The sequence below is a fragment of the Chelonia mydas genome, chromosome 7, assembly GCF_015237465.2.
Source record: "Chelonia mydas isolate rCheMyd1 chromosome 7, rCheMyd1.pri.v2, whole genome shotgun sequence".
Taxonomy (NCBI): domain Eukaryota; kingdom Metazoa; phylum Chordata; order Testudines; family Cheloniidae; genus Chelonia; species Chelonia mydas.
In genome coordinates this window covers 44707018-44731912 of record NC_057853.1, presented here as the reverse complement: position 1 = coordinate 44731912, position 24895 = coordinate 44707018, and the positions used below count along the sequence as shown (strand labels likewise).

General features: G+C 46.2%; 1 protein-coding gene across 10 annotated transcripts in view; it reads right to left on the bottom strand.

The window, feature by feature from the left end:
* Window positions 1–24895, bottom strand: part of DOCK3 (dedicator of cytokinesis 3) — a 604430-nt gene that overhangs the window by 239819 nt on the left and 339716 nt on the right. For all 10 annotated transcript variants that reach the window (XM_043550359.1, XM_043550357.1, XM_043550356.1 and 7 more), the window contains exons 8-9: window positions 7565–7606; window positions 6541–6695 (exon numbers count right to left, since the gene is read on the bottom strand). In XM_043550359.1, coding sequence (XP_043406294.1) covers window positions 6541–6695; window positions 7565–7606 — 197 coding nt within the window. The remainder of the gene's footprint in view (window positions 1–6540; window positions 6696–7564; window positions 7607–24895) is intronic.

Genomic DNA, 24895 nt, shown 5'->3' with positions numbered 1-24895 from the left:
TTTGTGCACCATTCCCACAGATGCTGCCATTCAGGCCCTGATTCAGCAAAGCGTTTAAGCACATGATTAACAAAGATTGTGGGTAACTTCATCCCTATTCAGCAAAGCACTTAAGCATGAAGTCACATTTAATTCAAAAGGATTTAAGCATATACTTAAATGTTTTCCTGAACTAGGTCATAGAATAATAGGATCATAGGATTGGGAAGGGACCTCGAGAGGTCTTCTAGTCTAGTCCCCTACACCCAAGGCAGGACTGCATTTTATCTAGACCACCCTGTGATAGGATCCCCAGAGTGCAGCCTGGGACTGTGGGACTGCTCTCTCCAGACTGGGCTGTCTCTCACAATGCTTTGCTAGTGACAAGCAGAAAGCCCCTCCAGGAGCTGTGATCACTCAGAACAACAGCAAGTGGAGCCCCCACATCCAGCTAGATAGCATGAATGCTCCCAGAGCCACTCATGAATCCCACAGAGAAAGGCATCAGAGCCAAATCCCCCCAGCTCCCAGCACTGTACCTCAGGAATACACCATCTTGCACTGCTCAAGACGAGCAGTGTAAATTTATTAATTGGTTCACCACTTCATCAATGGAAAGTGGATATACACTAGCCTTTGTACCCTGAGCAGTTTTGCCACACACTTCAGACAAACTCACTGGTAAAAGATAAACAGTTAAATTTATTGACCACAAAAGAGAGATTTTAAATGATAGGCAAAAAGTCTGAGTTAGTTACCAAAAGAAATAAAATATAAGCACGCAGTCTAAACTCTCAATCCTATTATACTGGGCAACAAATAGATTAAGCAGTTTTTCTCACCCCACTGTATATTTCAGTCCTTAATATACAGGTTTGTCCCATAAACCTGGGCAAATCTCCTCTGTTGGAGTCTTGCCTTCTTCTGAGTGTCTTTGTTGCTTGCAGCATAGGTGGTGGAAAGAAAAAGGCCCAGCATGTGGCCACAGTGTCTGTTTTATACCCTCAGTCCATGTGCTTGGAAAACACAAGTCCAGGCATGTCTGGGTGGCCACTGCTGAGTCTCCAGGCAAGCCTGAGCAATTCCCCTGGTGTGGCCTTAGGCAGGTGAGTCATTTAATTGTAGCTCCCTTGCTGGAAAATGGCTGTTGATGGGTTGTTTCACACCCCACCCGGGCATTTGTTACTTTCCTTGCTGTTGCCTCTGGGGAACTAATATCTGGCTGAATCCCCAATTTACAGTATGTTTTAGTGACAACCATACAACATAATTCTCATAACTTCATATGCATTAATGATATACATATATGGATAGAAAAATGACTTTCAGCAGATCATAACTTTTCCCCTGATATATTACAAGGCATGCTTTATATGTAAGATCATGATTATATAAAAATGAGGAATATGGGGGTTCCAGGACGCTCCCCGAAGGTATAGACTGTCACACATTCCTGACAGGTGTTTGTCTAACCTGCTCTTAAAACTCTCCAGTGATGGAGATGCCACAACTTCTCTAGGCAATTTATTCTAGTGCTTAATTACCCTGACCATTAGGAAGTTTTTCTTAATGTCCAAGCTAAATTTCCCTTGCTGCAATTTAAGCCTACTGCTTCTTGTCCTGTCCTCAGTGGATAAGGAGAACATTTTATCACCTTCTGCTTTATAACAACCTTTTATGTACTTGAAGATTATCATCATGTCCCCTTTCACTCTTCTCTTCTCCAGACTAAACAAACCCAGTTTTTTCAATCTTTCTTCATAGGTCATGTTATCTAGACCTTTAATCATTTTTGTTGCTTGCCTCTGGACTTTCTCCAATTTCTCCACATATTTCCTGAAATGTGGTGCCCAGAACTGGACACAATACTACAGTTGAGACCTTATCAGCACAGAGTAGAGCAGAAGAATTACTTCTTGTGTCTTGCTTACCACACTCCTGCTAATACATCCAAGGAATTGATTTTTTGCAACAGTGTTAACTGTTCTCTCATATTTAGCTTGTAAGCCACAATGACCCCAAGATCTTTTTCCGCAGCACTCCTTCCTAGACCGTCCTTTCCCATTTTGTATTTGTGCAACTGATTGTTCCTTCCTAAGTGGAGTACTTTGCTTTCCTCTTTATTGAATTTCATCCTATTTACTTCAGACCATCTCTCCAGTTTTTCCAGATCATTTTGAATTTTAATCCTATCGTTCAAAGCACCTGCAACCCCTCCCAGTTCAGTATCGTCCGCAAACTTTATTTGTGTACTCTCTCTGGCATTAGTTAAATCACTAATGAAGATATTGAAGAAAACCAGAACCAGGACCAATCCCTGCGGGACCCCACTTGATATGCCCTTCTAGCTTGACCGTGAACCACTGATAACTACTCTCTGGGAACAGGTTTCCAATCAGTTATGCACCCACCTTATAGTAGCTCCATCTAGGTTGTATTTCCCTCGTTTGTTTATGAGAAGGTCATGAGAGACAGTATCAAAAGGCTTACTAAAGTCAAGATATATAACGTCTACTACTTTCCTGCATCCACAAGTCTTGTTACCCTGTCAAAGAAAGCTATTAGATTGGTTTGACACGATTTGTTCTTGACAAATCCACGCTCATTGTTACTTGCCTTATTATTCTCCAGGCATTTGTAAATTGATTGCTTAATTATTTGTGCCATTATCTTTCCAAGTACTGAAGTTAAGGTGACTGGTCTGTCATTCCCAGGTTGTCCTTATTCCCCTTTTTATTCATTGGCACTATATTTGCCCTTTTCCAGTCCTCTGAAATCCCATTTTCCTCCCATTTTCCATGATTTCTTGAAGATAATTGCTAATAGCTCAAATATCTTCCCAGTCAGCTCCATGAGTATTCTAGGATGTACTTCATCAGACCCTGGCTACTTGAAGACATCTAACTTGTCTAAGTAATTTTAACTTGTTCTTTGCCTATTTTAGCCTCTGATCCTACCCCATTTTCACTGGCGTTCACTATATTAGAAGTCCAATCGCAAATACACTTTTTGGAGAAAACTGAAACACCAAAAAGTTACTGTTATTGTCTCCCCCCGCCATTGAGTAACAGGCCTATCCTGTCCTCAGTATTCTTCTTGCTTCTAATATATTTGTAAAATGTTTTCTGGTTACCCTTTATGTCTCTAGCTAGTTTAATCTCATTTCATGCCTGGGCCTTTCTAATTTTATACCTACATGCTTGTGCTCTTTATATCGATCCTTTGTGATTTGACCTAGTTTCCACTTCTTGAGGATTCCTTTTTGAGTTTCAGATAATTAAAGGTCTCCTGGTTAAGCCAGGGTGGTCTCTTATGTGACAACTTCTCTCCGTCTGAAGCCATTGGAGGCCTTGTACAAGCTTATTTTCTAGTTGCACATCTGTCTTGCCTGTTTCCGATTGCTGCGCTTGAACTCAACAATTTCTGACACTTCAGTTAATTGTTATAGAAACTGAATAGTTTTGTTTGTTTGAAGTATCTAAATGTGCCATTCTCACTCCAAAATTTTGGTGACAGATATTTTTTGTTCTATTCTCTTGAGGAGGACCATGTCTTTGAGTGCTCTGACCAGACCAAAATAAGTATTTTAATAACTCCTATTTCACCAGGAGGGTGGTGAAGCACTGGAGTGGGTTACCTAGGGAGGTGGTGGAATCTCCATCTGTCAAGGTTCCTTCCCCACTCTGAACTCTAGGGTACAGATGTGGGGACCTGCATGAAAACCTCCTAAGCTTACTTTTACCAGCTTAGGTTAAAACTTCCCCAAAGTACAAACTATTTTACCTTTTGCCCTTGAACTTCCACTGCCACCACCAAACATCTGACCGGGTTTATTTTTGAGAAAGCGTTGTTTGGAAACGTCTTTCCCCCCAAAATCCTCCCAACCCTTGCACCCCACTTCCTGGGGAAGGTTTGGTAAAAATCCTCACCAATTTGCATAGGTGACCATAGACCCCAAACCCTTGGATTTCAAGAACAATGAAAAAAGCATTCAGTTCTTACAAGAAGAATTTTAATAGAAGAAACAGTAAAAAAGAATCACCTCTGTAAAATCAGGATGGTAAATACCTTACAGGGTAATTAGATTCAAAACATAGAGAATCCCTCTAGGCAAAACCTTAAGTTACAAAAAGACACAAAGACAGGAATATACATTCCATTCAGCACAGCTTATTTTCTCAGCCATTTAAAGAAATCATAATCTAACGCATATCTAGCTAGATTACTTACTAAGTTCTAAGACTCCATTCCTGTTCTGTCCCTGGCAAAAGCATCACACAGACAGACTCTTTGTTTCTCCCTCCCTCCAGCTTTTGAAAGTATCTTGTCTCCTCATTGGTCATTTTGGTCAGGTGCCAGCGAGGTTATCCTAGCTTCTTAACCCTTTACAGGTGAAAGGGTTTTTCCTCTGGCCAGGAGGGATTTAAAGGTGTTTACCCTTCCCTTTATATTTATGACACCATCCTTAGAGGTTTTTAAGACCCAGCTTGACAAAGCCTTGGCTGGGATGATTTAGTTGGGGATTGGTCCTGCTTTGAGCAGGAGATTGGATTGGATGACCTCCTGAGGTCTCTTCCAACTCTAATATTCTATGATTCTATAGAGGGAATCAAACAGCTGACTCAATATCAGGTCAGACTCCCTCCCTACATTCCTTAACAGTGTTCTTTAAGATGCCCAGCTAATTGGTGGCAGACACATTTGTTTAACTATAAAACTTAACTGATTCATTTAGGGTATTCCAATATTTCTCCTTTTTTTAGTACTCTGGAGAGCCCCAAATATTAGTCGTTCTATCCCACAACTTCTTTGGAAGAATAGTTTTTTTCAAAATGAAGCAAAAGGCAGACAGAGCTCTGAAATCTGTTTTTTCCCAGCTTGGGACACATTTAAATCTGTCAAAATGTACAAGACAGTTTTGATCACAGTGGCACAAAATTCCTTTAGGCAAATGTTAAACATCTCTGTCCATGGACCCAGATATAATTTAATCAAAGCTCAAAAGAATGATTTATAAGTGCTGCTTTTTTCAAATGAATTGCAGATGATAGCTTCCTTTTATCCTATAATTAGAATTTAAAAAAGCTCTAGTCTGGAAATCTTTTGTTGTCTCTCTAACCTGTTTTCATCACTTGTTTTTGCTGTGCAGGAGTAAGATGACATCAATAAGAGTTAAGAGTCAAGGACTCCTGGTGGCATTAGACCTTTTCCTGCAACATTTTCTTCAGCATATGGTATCTCAATGACTTCTCTTGTTAAAGACATATACTAACTGAACTACTCAGATACAAGGCACTTGATGTGGTCATTTTCTGTTAATTTTCATCCTGGTATTTCCAAAGGCCACTTATAAGAAGGAAAAAAATAGGACCTATTTCATATCATATTGAAACCTCTAGTACAGTGGTCCCCAAACTTTTGAGGGTTGTGCTTCCCTGGCCTCCCCTGGAGCCAGTGCCAGGAGCTTGGCTGCGGCTTGGGGGTGGGGGGGAGAGGAGGAACATGGATGGGGTAAGGGGGCTGAGGCTGGGGCTGCAGTGGCGGGTGGGTCTAGGGCTGGAGCCTTGCCGGGGGTCAAAGCTAGGGTACGAGCAGAGCCACAGGCGGGCCTGTGGCCGGATTTAGCTCCGCTCCCATCCCCGGGCTGGGAATGGAGCTGCAGCTAGGCCCGCAGCTGGGTTTGTCTCTGCTCCCTCCCCAGCCAGGGGCTGAGGGCGGGGCTGGAGTGGCAGCTGGGCCCCCAGCTGGGCCCCCAGCTGGGTGCAGAGCTGCACCAAGGCTGGGGACAGGGTCAGACATGGGGCTGGGAATGAGGGACATGGCTGGGGGTGGGGTCAGAGCAGAACTGGGGGTGGGGCGGGCTGGCACTCCCACCCCACCCCTGCCACGACCCCCCGAACGCTGCTCTGCACACCCCTGGGGGGGCGTGCCCCACAATTTGGGGACCTCTGCTCTGGCGGCTGCCTATAACATAATGTACAGTCAAACTGGCCAGAAGAATGGATACCTTCAGCCATATTTATGTATTTATATCTAACTCAGAGTGAGGAACACAAGTTATTATAGTAATTCTAGCATCTCTCCAATCCACTATGATCCTTCTTAGATCACAAGAGAAAGAGAGCTTGATGATCTCAGCCAAGCACCTAAACAAACAGCTGGGCTCCTTTCAAAACTCTCATGCAACATGGCACAAATCAGCATTATCACTTTTTACAGAGTAACAACTTTCACTCTGCACAAGACCTGGACTACATTAAGGTTAAGCTTTACGACTGATCTGGAAGTTTGTACAATGACTGCCCATGCTATGCCTACTGTTAGTCAATGCTCTGAGTCACCCACTTTCATGAGAACTATACTTCTCACACAAAAAACACCATACTTCAATATTTTGGTGTATGCATCACAAAACTGCCAGTCACTGAATTCATCTATCAAAATTCCTCATGACAAGGGTGAGAGGAGATAGTTCAGACATTTTTCTCCAAGCTTTGTATTCTTTGAATATTTGTATTCCACATGTGATGAAAAGCAAACAAGAGGTTGATATTGTCCTACCTGATCTGCTTGCCCTCTCGAACATCATACAAAGAAAAGAAGACATCTGTGTCTTCCCCAATAGTATTATAGGTGAAGCTCTTTAGACTGATGAAGAAGTGGTGAGGCACTGGCATACGGCAAGCCTCCCCATGACGCTGACGAATTGTATCCACCTGATTTTTAAAAATCAAAAACAAGTATTATTTTCTTCACAAATAAGGTGTACATAACTCACATGGCAGAGTCATAACTCAGTTCTTCCTTCTCCATGGAGTAGAAGTTTAGCCTCATGAATTAGGTGCTACATCAGAGACATATGGCAGATGTGTTTTCAGTTTTTCTAGTTTTAACTTATATATTTGGTTTTCATTGCAGTGATTTTGGAAACAGTGATAAGAAGATGTGTGGTGTTACCAATCTGAAATCAACTTATCTAACCATCAAACAGACTACATCAGTTCTGTTTCTCAGCCAGTGCTCCTGATTCCAGAAAGTACAATTCTTGTTGACTCACACTGTTAGCAGGTATTAGAATTCCGAAAAAATTGCTTCAGAAACTGCTTCTTGCTGACTTTTTATAATAGTTGCAGCTCATTAACCACCCTGGAGATGAGAGATGTGGAACTGGTTATGTGAGATTGTGGGGAGGGAGGGATTTGAGGTCTAAAATAGAGAGATCTCTTTTAGGAAACTCTAGGAACAATTTAGGGAGAAAGCTTAGGCTGCGGGGTTTATCTTTTATTATCGATATTTGAGTAACCAAAAGAGCCAAATACCAAGAAGGGTGTACATTTGGGCCTAATACCAATTACATCATTTATACCAGTGGAAAGCATATATAAAATACTACCATTCTGATTGATAGTGTTTTATTTCTATTTTGCACTGGTGTAAATAAAAACACTATGTGCAGGTCAACAATCAATTTGAGCCAATTCTGATCAGTCAGTCTGTGATTTGCATTATTTCTTTACATTCAGATACATTATCAGAGATTTCAAAGAAAAAAAGACATCATGCTAGGATTTTGCAACCATCTTACCTGTGTTGTGCTTTGCTGGACACTGTGCCTACTTGATAAATGCTGTGGAGGAAAAAAGAATAAAAATATAAATTGATTATTACAGGAGAAACGTTTGCATTCACTTTATACAGCATTGGACGACTATTTTTAAAAATTAATTTTCAACCCTAAAATCCTCCTGTCTGTACTCTTTTCTCTCTATGTATTCCTCCAATTGTTACTGTGTCCTTTATCATAAACATGCTAGACATTTCTGAGATCACAGCAAACTGATTTTTCAGTTTACTTTCGTAATTCAGAATGATTTTCTTTTATTTGTGTTATTCATTAAGACATACACCAATACTACTAGCTTTATCTGAAAACCCTTTTATACCTAACCGAAATAATTTACAGGTGGTGTTGCCTTAACTTTGAGTGTAAAAGGCTCTCACAGACTTGATAGCATTTAAAACTGTCTTTGTATGTCATTTAAAAAAAGCCCTTTTTCTTTTTCTTACACTGGGTAATTTAAGGTATCCAAATGCAGGAGTACCCTACTGTTATTAATCCCCATCTAGTATGTGTTATCCTAAGGACAGATACAGTTGTTTAATCATCCACAGAGATGGAAGCCTAGAAAGAAGGTGATTTTGTTTGATACTTTCCGTGTTCAAATTTTGCACAGATCTGGACTATGTGATACAAAATGAAATTCCAGTAAACATCTGAAGACATTTTCACTAATATCAAATAGTCAACACCTGTACAAAAACATTTGTAGTAAGAGCAACATCCGATGAAGTGAGCTGTAGCTCACAAAAGCTTATGCTCAAATAAATTTGTTAGTCTCTAAAGTGCCACAAGTACTCCTTTTCTTTTATCTCTGAAACTGTAACTCAAAGGATGATCCTGTTTTTCATGCTAAACGGTAACATTATAATCGGAAAATGGACGGCAAGTCTCTAACTGTGCTTGTTTAATCTCCAGAGATTTAAATATTTATCTGAATCTAAATTGAGGTTTCAAAGGTTTGTTTTTTTAATGTCTTGTTAATGATTTTGCCATGCCTTGTTATGTACATTCATTTAAACTTTAGTATTTAAAAAATGAAATATCTTGTCAACATGATCAACAGAATAGCTTACGTCTTTTTCCCTCTCTTCTTACCCTACCCTTTTCAGACATGTTTAAGATATTGTTGTTCTGACAAACCCAAACACACTACCTAGCAGGACCTGCATGATTTGTTGTCAACATGGCAGCAGTTGCAGGAACAGAAATTCAACAAACCAAGAGCTTCAGCAACAGCATCTCCAAACCATGGCATTCTTATGAGTCTTGCAGTCAGAAAAAATGAATAAAAACAGAGGAAAAAGGCCATTTTATTTTGGGGATTGAAATATATTCTATATAAAAGAATGAGCTCTACAAGGGACTGAAATTAAATAATACAATTGGAGGTCAATGAATCTGCATTTTAACAGTAGTGGGCTGAATATCCTTTTTGCATCTTTGGCTGGCCAGGAGACTGGATTTCATGACAGTCCATACTTTTGATGCTTCAGGGCTCCACTAATGCAATACTCTCTACTTTGGGCTGACCCTGACAGGCATCCAAAAACAATACAGATTTAATGTGTGCTTGCCACTGCAAGTGAATGGCTTTAATCCATGGGCAAGGAGATGAGAGTTTTGTTGCTACTTCCTGAAAAAATGGATATACTTCTAAATCTATGCAGTCGGGCAAAGGTACAATGGGGTTATAAGTATAAGCCTCAGATAGCTCTGAGGAAGAACACTGTTCAGCCAGTGGGCCACTGTATTGATGATCTGATAGGACACAGCAATGACCTACAAAAAAAGTGCAAATGAGTAAGCCACTGCTGCATGCCTCAGATGCACTAAGAGGCACAAGAGGTTAAATCCATAAAGGGATTTAGGCACCTAAGTGTCTGCTGGTAAAATCCCCTTAAACCTGCCACTGGGCATGTGCACAGCAATCTCAGTCCTGTGCCCAGTTGAGATCCTCAAACTAGGCATTCTCTCTCCTATCTTGCTTGCAGGGACTGATCTGGCAGGCATTCTCAGAGGTTGCCTAACAGATCAGATCCCACGCAAAACTTATCTAGAGGAGGTGGTGGTGGTGATGTTGCTTCCACCTTATAACGTTTGGCCCAATGGTTAGAGCACGCCCCACAGACATAGGAGACCTGGGCTCAACTGTCCCCCCTCCACCCCGGATAGTCTAGGCTGGGTCTCTCTCCAGCTCTCCTGTAGAAGCCACTCTACTCTGTATAAATAATTAAGTATTTATTGGGCCAGAGAAAGAGTAAGAATGACTCTTTAACCCAGTGGCTAGGGCATTCACCCAGTATGTGGGAGACCTAAGTTTGAGTCCCCCTTCCAATCTTGTCCCACAACCCAGGTGAATGATTTAACTACTGGGCTAAAAAGGGCAGCCCCACCACCTTCTTTTTGCAAGAAAGGACTTAGGTGCCTAACTCCAGGAGAGGGTTCATGGCTGTGAATCTCAAACAAAAATAGGCATTTCCCTCAGACCTGGACTTAGGCGCCTAACTTCCTTTGAGGGGCAGGGCTTAGGTCATACCAGGGCTTAGGTCTTCAGCATTTCATATTAGTTCGTTTAGACAGCTCCCCACTCAACTTGCTGGCATTTGTGGATCCCATTCTTAGGTACTTAACTCTCCCCAGGAGTTATACAGGGTACCTGGTTCAGCGTTACAAATTCCATTAGATAGCAGAGTGACTAAAATTTAGGCACTGCAATGCTTAGCCGCTTAGCCTAAGTCCTCTTTTAGGATCTAGCCCAAGGCCTTTTATCTTCTTTAACCACCAGAGAATTGAAGCAATAGCCTACTAATGCACACCCACTACTATTTCTGACTCACCATAGCTTACTACTACATTATAATGACTAATAGGGCTATTACAGTATTGTTTATTAATCTTATACTTCATTATTTTTGAACACCCTTCCTAAAGTTTTGTGGGGGGGTTTATGCAGTGTATCCTTCAACCATGAAAAATGATAGTTTCAATCCTCATTTTGAATATATTTATTGTTTGTTCATTTTTTTAACCCACTCTCTCTTTTAAAAAGTTGTTCCCTGAACTGTTTGTATCCTCTTCTCCTCCTCCCACTCCATCCCTACCCCCAGAAGTAGGGAACAGGTGTTTTCAGTGAGTTTCAATAATGAGGTGTCAATGTGCCTATAGGGAGTTTGGTATACGACTATGGAATCATCAAAAAAGTCCAAACAGCACATTAAAATTTGCATTTGGACTAACAGTGTTCCTACCTATACACTACAAATATTTTGTACTCAGCTGTCAAAACAGTCTCTCCCCACCATCAACCTCACAGATCACCATAGCACACAGATGACCTGCAAAAAATGACATGAAATGGAAGATGGCTAGAATTTGGCACACAATATCCTTATCTGAGTCTCACTTCTATAAAACATTTTTAATCTTATGTTGTGGCTGTGATGGAGGCAAAGATGAGGTTTTTTGCCTCCCTCAGGGCATCTACAAAGCCCCAGTCAGTAGCGTTCTACGTGATGAGCATCCACACTGTGTCTACTTGCATGCAAAGTCAAAATGCTTCACATTGTGGGGAATTTTTAGTGTGTACAAGCCATTTTCATTTCTATTATATATTTACAAATATTTTTTAAAAAGCTTAGAGAGGTTTCCAGTTCTGTATAAGAGCTGTATAAAAGCGCCAAGCTCAACTCTCTTTGAACTCCTTATGTATTTTGCTGTTTTGACTTCAAATGCTATGTTCGTTGCAAGTCTATTTCTAGTTTCTCTCCACTTCAAAACTCCCCTCAAAACTAGTGTATTTGTAAGAAATCCTGATATATTACTTGTCTTAACTGAAAAATAAAATAGTTCAATTTAAAGACAAACAGCTGAGGCCTGGAAGAAACATGGGCAGTAGCTCTGTTGTCTGCCCATGTACAGCACTCACCCTGTAGGCACTTCAGAATGATGCATAAAAAAATGACCAATTAATCAAAAGGAAGGCTAAACAAATGTTTAGAGGCTAGATTTAAATCCTTCTAAAGATCTGCAGATATCTCCAGAGAGGTGTGTCCTGTTTATTTCTTTCCTGTGCCCATTCTTGCTAAATAACAGTGTCCCACTGTTACTGCTGTGCTGCTGGGCCTATACCACTGACCGATGTGGATTAAATCCAGTGGCAATTCCAACTGCAAGCTGATTTACAGGAAGCCCCGTGGAATAGTTTAACAACTCAGAATACATTTACGCACAATGTTATACAGGTTAAAAATGATGTACATACCAACAAATACTATTCAACTTATATCATTTTTTAAAAAATCATTCACATTTTCATATGGAAAGGGTAATTTGTTTTTCTTAAAAAACAACATCAATTTTAGATAAATTTTGTTCATGTTAAGGCACATTGTTCAGCTTCATAATCAGTAACCTGAAGGAGAAAAATTCACAAGGCCTAAGATAAAGTGATTCTGACAAGAGAGGAGATGAAAAAGAAAAGTTATTTACCTGTATAATAACTGGAGTTTATTTTCGATGTGGGGTTCCCTATCTGTATTCTATTAGAAGCGTGCATGTACTCCACGTGCCCAAGACTGGAAAATTTCTGCTACTAGACTCCATTGGTCCACAGCTGCACTCTTCTCCTTGTGCTCTGACCTGAGGGCATAAGGGGCAGTGTGGACTGACTGCCTCTCTTGTTCCCTTTCTACTACAAATAGCCATAGGCCAGGGCTCTGCAGTAGAGGGGAAGGAAGGTGGATACTGGAATACAGATAGGGACCACGTATCTCAAAGAACTCCAGTTATTGTTCAAGGTAAGTAACCTTTCTTCTTCGAGTGATGGTCCCTATGTGTATCCACTCAAGGTGACTCACAAACAGTATTCGTTGAGGAGGATAGGTTGGTCTGCATCTGCTCTACACCAGTTGGAGGACTGCTCTGCTGACTACGTAGAAGATTGTACAAGAGCATAATGGTTCACAAAAGTGTGAACAGAGCTGCTCTACAGATCTCCAGGAGAGGGACATCTTGAAGTGAAGCAACAGATGCACCCTGGGCTCTGGTCAAGTGGGCCCTAATATCTTGCGGCAGATGGGATGCCATTAACTCGTAACAAAGGATGGTGCAACCCAAAATACATTTGAAAAATCTCTGTGAAGAGACCGCTTGCCCTCTCATATGTACCATAAAAGAGACAACAGTTCAGGAGATTTCCTGAAGGGTTTTGTCTTCTGAAGATAGAATGACAAGGGTCATCATGCATCCAGAGAGTGTAGTTTCTTGTCTTCTCTGGTGGCATGTAGTTTTGGATAGAAGACAGGTAAATGGATGACCTGGTTTAGATAAGGTTACTTTGTCTCATGAAATTGCCATTGTAGTTTTGGATAGAAGACAGGTAAATGGATGACCTGGTTTAGATAAGGTTACAAAGTCTCATGAAATTGCCATCGAGTGGGAGGCTGTATCTGCTGCATCTATTAATGCCTGGGGGCCGATCTACAATTTACTTCATCAATAACTGCTTGGAAATGAGGTCCATCTTCTTGGCGGAATTTGTTGGTGAATTCTGAGAATGTATTGCAATCAATAAAATCATATTTCAACATTAAAGCTTGGTAGTTTGCTATGCAGAACTGTAAGCTTGCCAAAGTGAAGTTGTTTCTCAAAAACAGTCTAAAAATTTGGCCTCCTTATAAGAAGGTGTAGAGCTAGTGTGGTTTTGCTTGTTCCTTTCACTGACAGCTTGCACCATGAAAGAGTTCAGAGCACAGTGTGAGAATAAGTATTCTGCTCCCTTAGAAGGCACAAAGTATTTCTTCTCTGTTCTCTTTGAAGTGGGAGCACAATTGACTTGAGTATGCCAGACCATCTTTAACTGTCAGGCCTCATTAATTGTCACCTTTTTAGGACATGTACTCTGGAAGATGTACAGTAGCTTATGAGGGGTGTCCTGTACTTCCTCCAGGGGGATCTGTAACTGTAACCCTCCTCAGAAGATCCGGGAACTATCTGTAGATGTCAGGCGGTGATGGTGAGCCAGGTGCAACCATCTGGGGATGATGATGATAACCCTGCCAGGACAGGTGGTCCCGCCTGGTCTGGTTGCTCTTCTTCCTTAGATTGATCCTGAGTGGGTTGAGACTCTTCCTTGAGATGGGAAGCCTGTCATGACTCCCCTTATGACTTTATAGATTTGGGATGTCTCATATGGATGGCAGGAGCTCCAGCAAGGCCAGTGTTAGGAGTCATAGGGAAAATAGGGCAGTCCCATGGAGCAGGATGCCACTGGACCGAAAGCGTGCAGTCCCTCCTTTGTGAGAAGGAAGGTGTCCATGAGATCCCAGCACCTCTACTGGGGCTGACCCCTGGTCTTGACAGGGATGGTGAAGATCTCACACTGATACGGGACTTATCAGAGGAAAAGGGGGCTCTTATGTTGATGAGCAGTACCATTGGTATGGGAGGTCTTATGCTTCAGATGATTGATGGTACTGGTGAGTGGCCAACTGACAGTGTGGGTACTTCCCTGATTAGTAATGGAACTGACAGTACTGGTGATTCCGGATCCATGTCAACAGCAATGTCCTCCACGGAAGCATATATAACCCCTGAAACAAGAGTGGACCAGGCTTCTTTCCCTCAGCAGCACCAGTGGTGCTGCCTTTACTGCGGTTCTATTTAGTACTGATGACTCCTTCTCTCTCCACGTTGGTACCAATGGTGTAGGAGGCCTTGCTTTCACATTGGTACCAATAGTGTCCACAGCCTTCTTTCTCTCACTGATACCAAGGATGGCCCTGATTCTTTAGCTAAGGCCAGTTTTGAGATGCTCTTGCCTTTGTTACCGGGAAACCAGTACAGTGCTCATTGTAAGTTCCTGACACTCCCATACTAGGGCATGGAGTCTCACCCAATTTAGACAGTTTTGGAGAGGAGGTCCTCTTTTTGGATAAGGACTTGGAGGGGTTCTCTCACATTTCTTCTGAGAGTGCTTGCTCTTACCCTCCTCATGCCTTTGTTTGGCAGAGTCCTTAGCCCTGCTCGAGTGATCCCTGGAGCCAGAGATCACTATGCTTTGAGGGACACTTGGTGTTTCTGCCTGATGCACGGGGGGTCTGACAGGCCACAATTGGACTAGGGCCTCATAGCCTGTATTTATGATCTTGATGGGTTCAGCTCAGAAAGGACCAGTAGGAATATGGGTTTCCCCATGTAATAGAAGCACGTCATGGTTGCTACTGACTGGGAAAGCCCAGCCATTCAGATCTTAAATCCTGGGATCCTGGATATACTGGGCACTGCATACAGGTGAATGTTAGGGTGAGAGAAACTCTCAAGACTACTAAACTACACTAACTATAAAAATGATCTAAAAACAGATTTTAAAAACTATTTACAGTTATCTACAAGTTTTGAATGAGAAAGCTAGCTAACGCTTTGGACACTGAAGAGGTTCCACCTCAAACCATGGGTGATAGAAAGGAACTGAAAGGGACCCCACACTGTCACTTATGCCCTCCATTCAGAAAACTGCAGGTGCAGACCAACTGACACTGCTAGAAAATGTCTTCTGGTCTCAGACACATGGAGTACATGCGCACCTGGAGTGGAATATACATAGGGACCATCACTGGAAGAAGAACAATGAAACACCATACAGTAACTCCTCACTTAACGTTGTCCTGGTTAACCTTTCATTATTAGGTTGCTGATGTATTAGAGAACATACTCCTTTAAAGTCCTGCAATGTTCTCTTATAATATTGTTTGGCTCTCCCCACTCCACCTTCCCAGCATTCCAGCTGGGGAACGGATAAGCCCCCGTGTCCCGACCCTGCTACACCTCTGCCTCAACCAAGCTTCACAATCATCATTGGTGAGTGCAATATTAAATTGTTTGTTTAAAATTATTTAAAACTTATACTGTATATGTATATAATGTCTTTTGTCTGGCAAAAAAAAAAATTCCCTGGAACCTAACTCCCCCTATTTACATTAATTCTTATGGGGAAATTGGATTTGCTTAACACTGTTTCGCTTAAAGTTGCATTTTTCAAGAACATAACTAGGACGTTAAGTGAGGAGTTACTGTACATAAGCTGCAAAGACATGCATACCCAGATAGGACACTTAAAACTAAATAAAAGCCACATCATACAAAAACTTTTAAATCTACACATTTTGCTAATGAAATTAATGTAATGATCAGGGTTTATAGAACATGCCTTCATTTCACACTATTTATAGATGGAAAAGACCTATTAAATCCCCTGATCTGTTTTTTTGCCAGTACAATACCGTTCCCTGTTGTACTATTTTCCATTTATGTAAAAGTGGAAAGCAATAAGGATCCCATGAATATACAGGTGCTGGAACTAGGGGTGCTGCTGCACCCTCTGGATTGAAGTGATTTCCATCATATAAAGGGTTTACAGTTTGGTTCTGTGGTTCTCAGCACCCCCACTATACAAATTGTTCCAGCACCCTTGCATGAATACTCTCGGAAGACTATTCCACAGACTAAGAGATCTTATTGCAGGGCTTGACAAGCCAATTAAAGCTTTGTTGTTGACAAGTATGAAACTTTCCCTGATGAGGGATTCTCATCAGTTTCTGCAGAATCTATTTATTTAAACAAAAAATAAGTTTTTTGCCTTTTAGGTTGTACAGATAGCCTGCCAAATGTGAACTGAACATGACCTGACAGCAGTCTAGCTGAATCTGCAATCTAAAACAACACAGATGTATGAACTGACTAAGGGCCAAGTCCTGATCCCAACACATCACATGAGCTGCAAGCTGTGCTCTGGGAAGTTCCTTCAGAGCCAAGGTGGGAGAAGGAATCATTTACTCTGGACTATTTTGTGGTAGTGGAGTTGCTCTCTGGCTGCTACTCCAGCCTTATGGCTAGAATAAACTATGAGCAATTTGCCACAAATTTAGGTCAAGGGGAATGGTCAATGGATCCATGTACTAGCAGATTCACTGCTCTTTCTCTTAAATACCTGCTGTGCAGGAATGTGCAGGGCATCCTTACAGAATGTGGAGTGCAGAAGGTGCACGTCCCCTAACTCAGGGGTCTTCTTTAAGGGTCGCACCCCACCTTACCCAGGTCATTCTCCCCACCCCCCCAGCTTTCCCTGAGCTGGTGCAGGGACGCTGTGGGAGGGGAAGGATGTGGCCAGAGGCAGGAGAGTAGCCACAGCCAGGCTGTGGTGGAGGCCACCAGCTGGGTCCGCAGCCAGGTGCAGATCCATTCCCGACCTTGCCCCCAGCATCAGCCCCGGGCCAGGAATGGAGTCACGTCCAGCGGCTGGACCGGGGCAGAGCTGGGGGCATAGGAGCCGGAACGAAGGGTAATGGGGGTACTGCCGCACACCCTCACTTGAAATAGTTTCCATTAAATACAGGGTTTACAGTTTGGTGTAATGGGTCTCAGCAGCCCAACTATAAAAATTGTTCCGGCACCCCTGGCTGGGGGCGGAGATGGGCTGAGTGGTGCTCCCTCCCCTTCCCTGTGGGGGCTGGCATGGGGCCCCACTGAAGCCCCCTGGTCGGTCCTCCTTGTCCCCCTAGGGGGACCCGCCCCACACATTGGAGACCTCTGTCCTAAGTGCTACCCTCTGCGCGGCTGAACCATATTAGTTTTACTACAAGCGTCTTACACTGTCACAAGAGGAGGCGGCAGGCTTTGCCTAAGACAGGTGTAAATAACCTCCAAGTTAATCAGGATATCAAAAAGCTTAATCTATAACCTGAGACACTAGTGTGCTGGAGCAAGGCCACTCAAATTTCACTGTACCAGAAGACTCAAGTGTTGGATTTTTAACCTCGAAAACTCCCACTGGAACTTTCACATTGTAACTGAATCAATGTCTCTGCCAGGACAATAGAACCTTAGTTACATTAATCAATTTAAACATTCATTATGTCACAAATATTCAAATTAAGCAAGATACTTTGAATAAAGTGCAAGGAAATCAAGCAAGTCATAAAGTTAAAATCTGTATGAGGTGTTTTCTGAGTCATGTAAGGTTTGATATGAAGCCTGTACTAATACTTTTTAATACAGGGCACAGAGACCCTGTACAGTCTCTGGCAAATGAGAAGTTAATCGTAAAAAACAGTGATGCATAATGGAAAGCCTCAATATTTCCCTTGCATGGAGAAATGGACTTACAAACTATGACGACACTTTGAAAAGGGTGGCACAGACAAATCTTTACAGATTTTAAGTTTCTGAAAACATATGGTCTTTATTTCTTTCCATGTATGAACAACCATCTACCGTTACATGATGAAATCTCTGTATGACACTTCCAGTTGACAATGTCTTCATTCATAGAATGCTCAGTGGACTATCCCCTCTTCTCCTTTGCTTCTTGCTTTCTTCTTTTCTTGCTGCCAATTCATTCCTTCTTTCTGGGAACTGATCCTCTATTCGTTGGACTAACTGTATATTTTTATAGTTCTAAAATCTAAATTTAAGTACGGTAAATCTAAAAGCCATTGAAAACTTTAAATTGGGAAATAAAAATATTTGCCTGAGATAGCTTATCCCTGGCACTCATAAAAATAGTTATGACAAACATTTACTATTTTCTTTGGAATGTACTAGATTGCATTTTAGGTATTTTCAAATATTTTACTGGGGTGAGCGGCTCCCCTGACAGAGAATATCTTTTGCTTTGTGTTTGTATAGCACCTACTACAATTGAGTCCTGGTCCATGACTAGGGCTTCTAGGTGCTACAGTAATACAAATAATAAATAATAGTAATGTCTTCACCAACCCCCTTTCAAATTACACAAGCAGTTCCTGATATTACAGCTTAGCAAAGGGATATTATTTAGGGGTTCTCCCTTCCAGCCCTACTGTTCAACTTGTCATCCTTGGACCGAGGTTGGACCCCACTATTCAGGATATTAACATTTGAGAAGTTTAATTCTCTTATTAGTCACTTTATTTGGGAAGATGGGTATTAAAATGTTGTGGTCCTAGAGAGTGGGGAGAACTTGGGTTCCCTTATTTTAAACTGTGTTATTGAGTCTACAACTCAGTACTTCCATAGTCCACCAAACAGTTATTTAGGCCTGTGAAATTGTAGTTTTACTTCATTGTATGTATCAGTGTATCAATGCCTAAAAATGCTGAAAGTCTGAACTCCTTGAAATGAAGAAATTTTTATAAAACAAATACCTAAGTTCAACATTCTACTATATTATCAATCTACTTTATATCATACTATACCAGGGGTGGGCAAACTACGGCCCGTGAACCGTTTTAAGCCGACCCACGAGCTCACGCTGGGGAGCAGGGTCTGGGGCTTGCCCCGCACCAGCGCTCCAGCGAGGGTGCTGGGTCGGGGGCCACACCACGCAGCTTGGCTCTGCTCCAATGCTCTGGCCAGGGCAGTGGGTCTGGGGCTGCTCCACGTGGCTCCCGGAAGCCGCGGCATGGCCCCGCTCCGGCTCCTACGTGCTCCAATAGCCCCCTCCGGTGCTCCAATGGGAGTGCAGAGGCAGTGCCTGTGGATGGGGCAGCGTGCAGAGCCACCTGGCCGCGCCTCTGCGTAGGACCGGAGAGGGGACATGCCACTGCTTCCGGGAGCTGCTTGAGGTAAACACCACTCAAGCCCCTGCCCCAGCCCTGGTCCCCCTCTCACCCTCCCACCCTCCAAAGCCCTCGGTCCCAGCACGGAGCACCCTCCTGCACCTCTAAATTCCTCATCTCCAGCCCCACCCCAGAGCCTGCACCCCCAACCAGGGCCCTCACCTCCTCCCATACCCCAACCCCAATTCTGTGAGCATTCATGGCCCGCCATACAAAAAACGGTTACTTACTTTCTCGTAACTGTTGTTCACGTCCATTCCACATTAGGTGTGCGTGTGCCGCGTGCATGAGTCAGAAACTTTTCCCCTTAGCAGCTCCCGTAGGGGCCCCCCGAGTAGCGCCACTGCGCCATGCATATATACCCCTTTCGGCCCGACCCCCTCCAGTTCCTTTTTGCCGGCGACTCTGACAGAGGGGTAGGAGGGTGGGTGATAGAATGGACGTGAACAACACATCTTGAAGAATAACAGTTACGAGAAAGTAAGTAACCGTTTTTTCTTCTTTGAGTGCTTGTTCACGTCCATTCCACATAAGGTGGATCACAAGCTTACCTCTGGAGGAGGGTAGGAGTCACGGAACAACTGCTTGGAGGACCGCTCTGCCAACCACCGTGTCCTCTCTGGCCTGCTGGTTGACCACACAGTGGGTCATGAAGGTGTGCAGCGAGGACCAGGTGGCTGCTCTGCAGATCTCCTGGATCGGGACCTGTGCCAGGAACGCCATGGAAGTCGCTTGCGCCCTGGTCGAATGGGCCGTGACCGCCGGGGCCGGAACACCTGCGAGCTAATAGCACGCCCGGATGCAGCTTTTAATCCAAGAAGAAATCCGCTGCGCTGACACTGGTAGACCTTTCATTCTCTCGGCTACAGCCACAAACAGCTGCGTGGATTTGTGAAAGGGCTTGGTGCACTCCAAATAGAATGCCAGCGCTCGATGCACATCCAGGGTGTGAAAGCTGCGGTGACTCGGGTCCGTACGGGGTTTCGGGAAGAACACCTGCAGACAAATGTCCTGGCCCAAATGGAATTGGGAGACCACCTTATGGAGGAACTTGGGGTGCTGCCAGAGCTGCACCTTGTCCTTGTGAAATACTGAATATGATGGCTCAGAGGTGAGGGCCCTCAGTTCGGACACCCTTCTGGCGGAGGTAATGGCAACTAGAAATGCCACCTTCCACGAAAGGTGGAGGAAAGAACAGGAAGCGAGGGGCTTGAAAGGGGGTCCCATGAGTGTAGAGAGGACCAGGGTAAGGTTCCGTGGAGGGACTGGGGGGCGGAAATACGGAAACACCCTCTCCAACCCTTTAAGGAAACATCCCACCATTGGGTGGGAGAACACCGAGCCCCCCGACAACCCCGGATGGAAGGCAGAGATGGCCGCCAGGTATACTCTGAATGAGGACGGGGTTAGCCCTTGCTGCTTGAGGTGCAGGAGGTACTCCAGCATGGCCTGCACTGGGCCTGGCATGGCCGCCCCTGTCAGGGTTCACACCAACACGAGAACCTTTTCCACTTGGCCATATAGATCACCCTGGTAGAGGCCTTTCTACTGCCAAGCAGAATCTGCTGTATGGGAAGGGAGCACTGGCTCTCCAGGGTGTTTAGCCACAGAGCCTCCACACTGTGAGGTGCAGTGACTGTAGGTGGGGGGTGAAGAAGCCGCCCGCCGTCCTGTATAATGAGGTCCCGGTGTAGGGGCAGGACTATTGAGGCCTCCACGGACAGCTCTAGGAGCGATGTGTACCAGTGCTGGCGGGCCCAGGCTGGGGCGATGAGGATCACCGCTGCCCCGTCCCTGCGCACCTTGAGTAGGACCTTGTGTACCAAGGGGAGCAAGGGGAAGGCATACATCAAGGCCCCCTCCATGGGATTGCAAACATGTCCATGAGTGAGCCCGGGCTGCAGCCCTGGAACGAACAGAACTGCGGCCACTGGGCGTTGGCCCTGGTGGCAAACAGGTGTACCCGGGGAAACCCCCACCTGCGGAAGAGCGAAAGCATGACGTCCGCCCTGAGCGTCCACTCGTACATGTGGTACGACCTGCTGAGGGAGTCCGCCAGCTCGTTTTGTACCCCGGGAGATAGGACATCTCGAGGTGAATTGCGTGGGCTATGCAAAGGTCCCAGAAGAGGAGAGCCTCGCGACAGAGTGGAGAGGAACGAGCCCCGCCCTGTTTGTTTATATAAAACATGGCAGTAGTGTTGTCTGGCAGGCGAGACGAACCGCCCTGAGCTCCTTCACATTGATATGGAGCAACCGCTCTGCTCCAGACCACAATCCCTGCATCATGAGGTCCCCCAGGTGAGCCCCCCATCCGTGGTCTGACACGTCCGTCACCAGCATCAGGTCCAGTTGTGGGGCGGCAAAGGGGATGCCTTCACAAACCACAGGCTGGGACTGCCACCACAGCAGGGACTCCAGCACATCCCTTGGGGCTGTCACTACCAAGTCCAGGGGGTCCCTTCCTGGGCGGTACACCCGAGCGAGCCACGCCTGCAGAGTCCTGAGTCTCAGTCTGGCATGCCTGACCACGTGCGTGCATGCTGCCATGTGGCCCAGCAGCCGCAGGCAGCACCTGGCCATTGTTGGAAACTGGCGCAGGGAGGCCACTGCTTGCTGGATAGCCCAGAATCAGGATACTGGAAGGCTTGCCCTGGCCTGCACCGCGTCCAGGACCACCCCTATGAATTCCACTTTCTGCGTGGGTACAAGCGTGGACTCGGGGACGTTGACCAGGAGCCCCAGCTCGCGGAACAATTTCAGGGCCACCTCCCCATGGCCCCACACTTCTGCCTTGGATCGGCCCACCAGGAGCCAGTTGTTGAGGTATCAGTACACCCTGATTCTCTTCCTCCGTAAGAAGGCTGCCACCACCACCGTGCACTTCGTGAATACCTGTGGGGCCGCAGCTAGACCGAACGGGAGAACCGCAAACTGGTAATGTTCTTGGCCCACAGTGAAGTGTAGGAACCGCCGATGTGCTGGGTGGATGGCAATATGAAAGTACGCATCCTTCATGTCGAGGATAGTGTACCAGTCCCCCGGATCCAGGGAAGGGATGATGGTGCCCAGAGAAACCATGTGGAACCAGACCTTGACCAGGAACTTGTTGAGCCCACACAGGTCTAGGATGGGGCGAAGGCCCCCTTTGGCCTTGGGGATGAGGAAGTATCGGGAGTAAAACCCCTTCCCCTGTAGGCTGTGCGGCACCGCCTCTACCGCCCCCGCCTCTAGCAGTGAGCGGACTTCCTTCTCTAGGAGATGCTCATGAGAGGGGTCCCTGAAGAGGGACGGGGAAGGAGGGTGGCGAACTGCAGTGAGTATCCGTTCCGCACCGTGCGTAAGACCCAACGGTCTGACGTAATGGTGAACCATGCACGGGAGAAACGGGACAGGCGGTTCAGGAAACAAAGGGACGGATCCGGTGACTGGTCTGGTATGCTGTCCTCAAGCGCACCTTCAAAAGCCTGACTTAGTGCCCGGCTGGGGTTTGTGCTGGCCTTGGTTCTGGCCCAGCACATTATTGTTACTGTTGTTGTTGCGCCATCACCTGTTATCCCTGCCTTGCCTACGGTAAGGGTCATGCCTATGGCGAGGCTGGTACTGGTGTTGAGGGGGAGGCTGCAGCTTAAAGGGATTCCTCTGGGTCGCCAGGGTGTGCATACCCAGCAACTTAAGTGTAACTCGAGAATCCTTAAGGCTGTGCAGCCTTGTGTCTGTCTGGTCCGAGAAGGGCCCAGACCCTTCGAAGGGGAGGTCCTGGAGTGTATTCTGGACCTCAGGCAGCAGGCCTGACTCCTGGAGCACGCTGAGTGCCTCATGACCACCCCTGACATGATTGTTTTAGCTGCCGCGTCTGCCGAATCCAGGGAGGCCTGGAGAGAGGTCTTGGCTACTGCCTTGCCCTCGTCCACCAGGGCCGTGAACTCCTGTTGGGAACCTTGCCGGAGGTTGTCCTTAAATGTCCTCACAACCACCCACGAGTTGAAATTGTGCCTGTTGAGGACGGCCTGCTGGTTTGCAATCCTCAACTGAAGGCCCCCAGATGAGTACATCTTTCTGCCAAAAAGGTCCAGGCGTTTTGCCTCCTTGGCCTTAGGGGCCGTTTACTGCTGAGACCACTAGGGAGCATGGACTCGGGTGGCAGAACAGGAACTCATAGCCCTTAGATGGGGCAAAGTCCTTTGGCCGTTGGAGCGCTGGAGGCCGGGGTCTGCCATATGGCCTTATAGTTGGACTGAATGGTCTCAATGAGCGGGAGCACTATTCTGGATGGACCTTTGGGGCTCAGAATGTCCACCATGGCGTCCTCAACCGTCTCCTCGGCCTGCAACCGCAAGTTCTGGGTGACCCTGCGCAGCAACTCCTGGTGGGCTCTATTCTATTGGTGGAGGGCCGGATACCTCTGTACCCGCCACCGCCTCATCCGGGGATGACAAAGAGGTTAGCTGCTGCTCGACCCCATCGGGTTGGTCCTCCTGCTCCCCTTCTCCCGTGGGAGAGGCCTCTGGCTCGGGCCGGGAGTCCATGGGACGGCACCGGACTCAGTGCCGGTCTCTCCGGTTTATCCTGGGGGGATGCTGGAGGCCTGGATACTGCAGCCTCCAGCACCGTCTGGCATCAGTGTGGGGACCGGGACCGCTGCACTGAGTAACTTGCCCTGGGCGGGGCCCCTTGGCGCTCCTGATAGGCCCAGGGGGTCCAGAAGGGCCAATGGCCTGGTGGCCCCAATTGGGATTGCCAGCCCACCTGAGGGGCCCTGCTGTCTGGGGCCTGGTGCGGGTAGCTATAGTGGCCAAAGTCAGTGCTGGACTGCAGCGACGCCAATCGCGAAGGCCACAGCGGTGCCAATGATCTTTGCTGGCGGGAGAACGAGCGGCTCATGGCTGAGCGGGAGTGGGAGCGGTACCGGTATACCCGGGACCGGGATCTGGACCGGGACTGGGACCTGTGCTGACGTTCCCTGGACCGGGACCGTCTGCGGGAGTCCTCTGGCAAGGGCCGTCTCAACTCCTCCTGGTGCCAGTCTCTGGGTAGTGCCGGAGAGCGGTGTGCACTTTCCGGTGCTTCCTCATGCCTACCCACTCCCGCTGTTGCTACCTCCTTCTGGGCCCCTGGCAACTGTGAGTCCGCGGAGTCGGAGCTCGACCGGGACCAACTCCAGGAGCGGTGCTGGGACGATGTCCTCAAGCGGCACACCATTGCCGGCTAACCCCTCGATGGCACCCAAAGCGTGGGTGCCAGAGGTTTCTCCCCATATGGGAGGGGACTTGCCGCTGACAGCTCGATGACGTCCTTTGCAGCCTCAAAGGTGCCAGGCGTGGAGAGCTGATTCGTTATGCCCTCGAGCCCGCACTGAGCTCACTTAGGTCTGGGCTCTGTAGGGCTTGTGCTGCCGGGACCGCCAGTGTCGGCGCCAGTACCACGGCCTTCCCGCTCTTATCGGTGCTCGGGACCTTGGGAGGCGCTGGCCTCCTGTGCGGGGAACGACCGCACCTTCCTTTCGGCTGTGCCGGGGGCCGCACCAGGGAGGATGAGCGGTGCCGGGGCCTAGTCTGGCGCTCTGGGGCAGACAGTTTACGGTGCTTGGCCGGTGCCGGGTCTCTCAACGGCTCCGGGGCACTATGCACCCAGGAAGCCTGAGCTGGCGTTGGGTGCTCTGGGCAAAGTGGCTGCAATGTGGCCTCCATCAACAGCTGCTT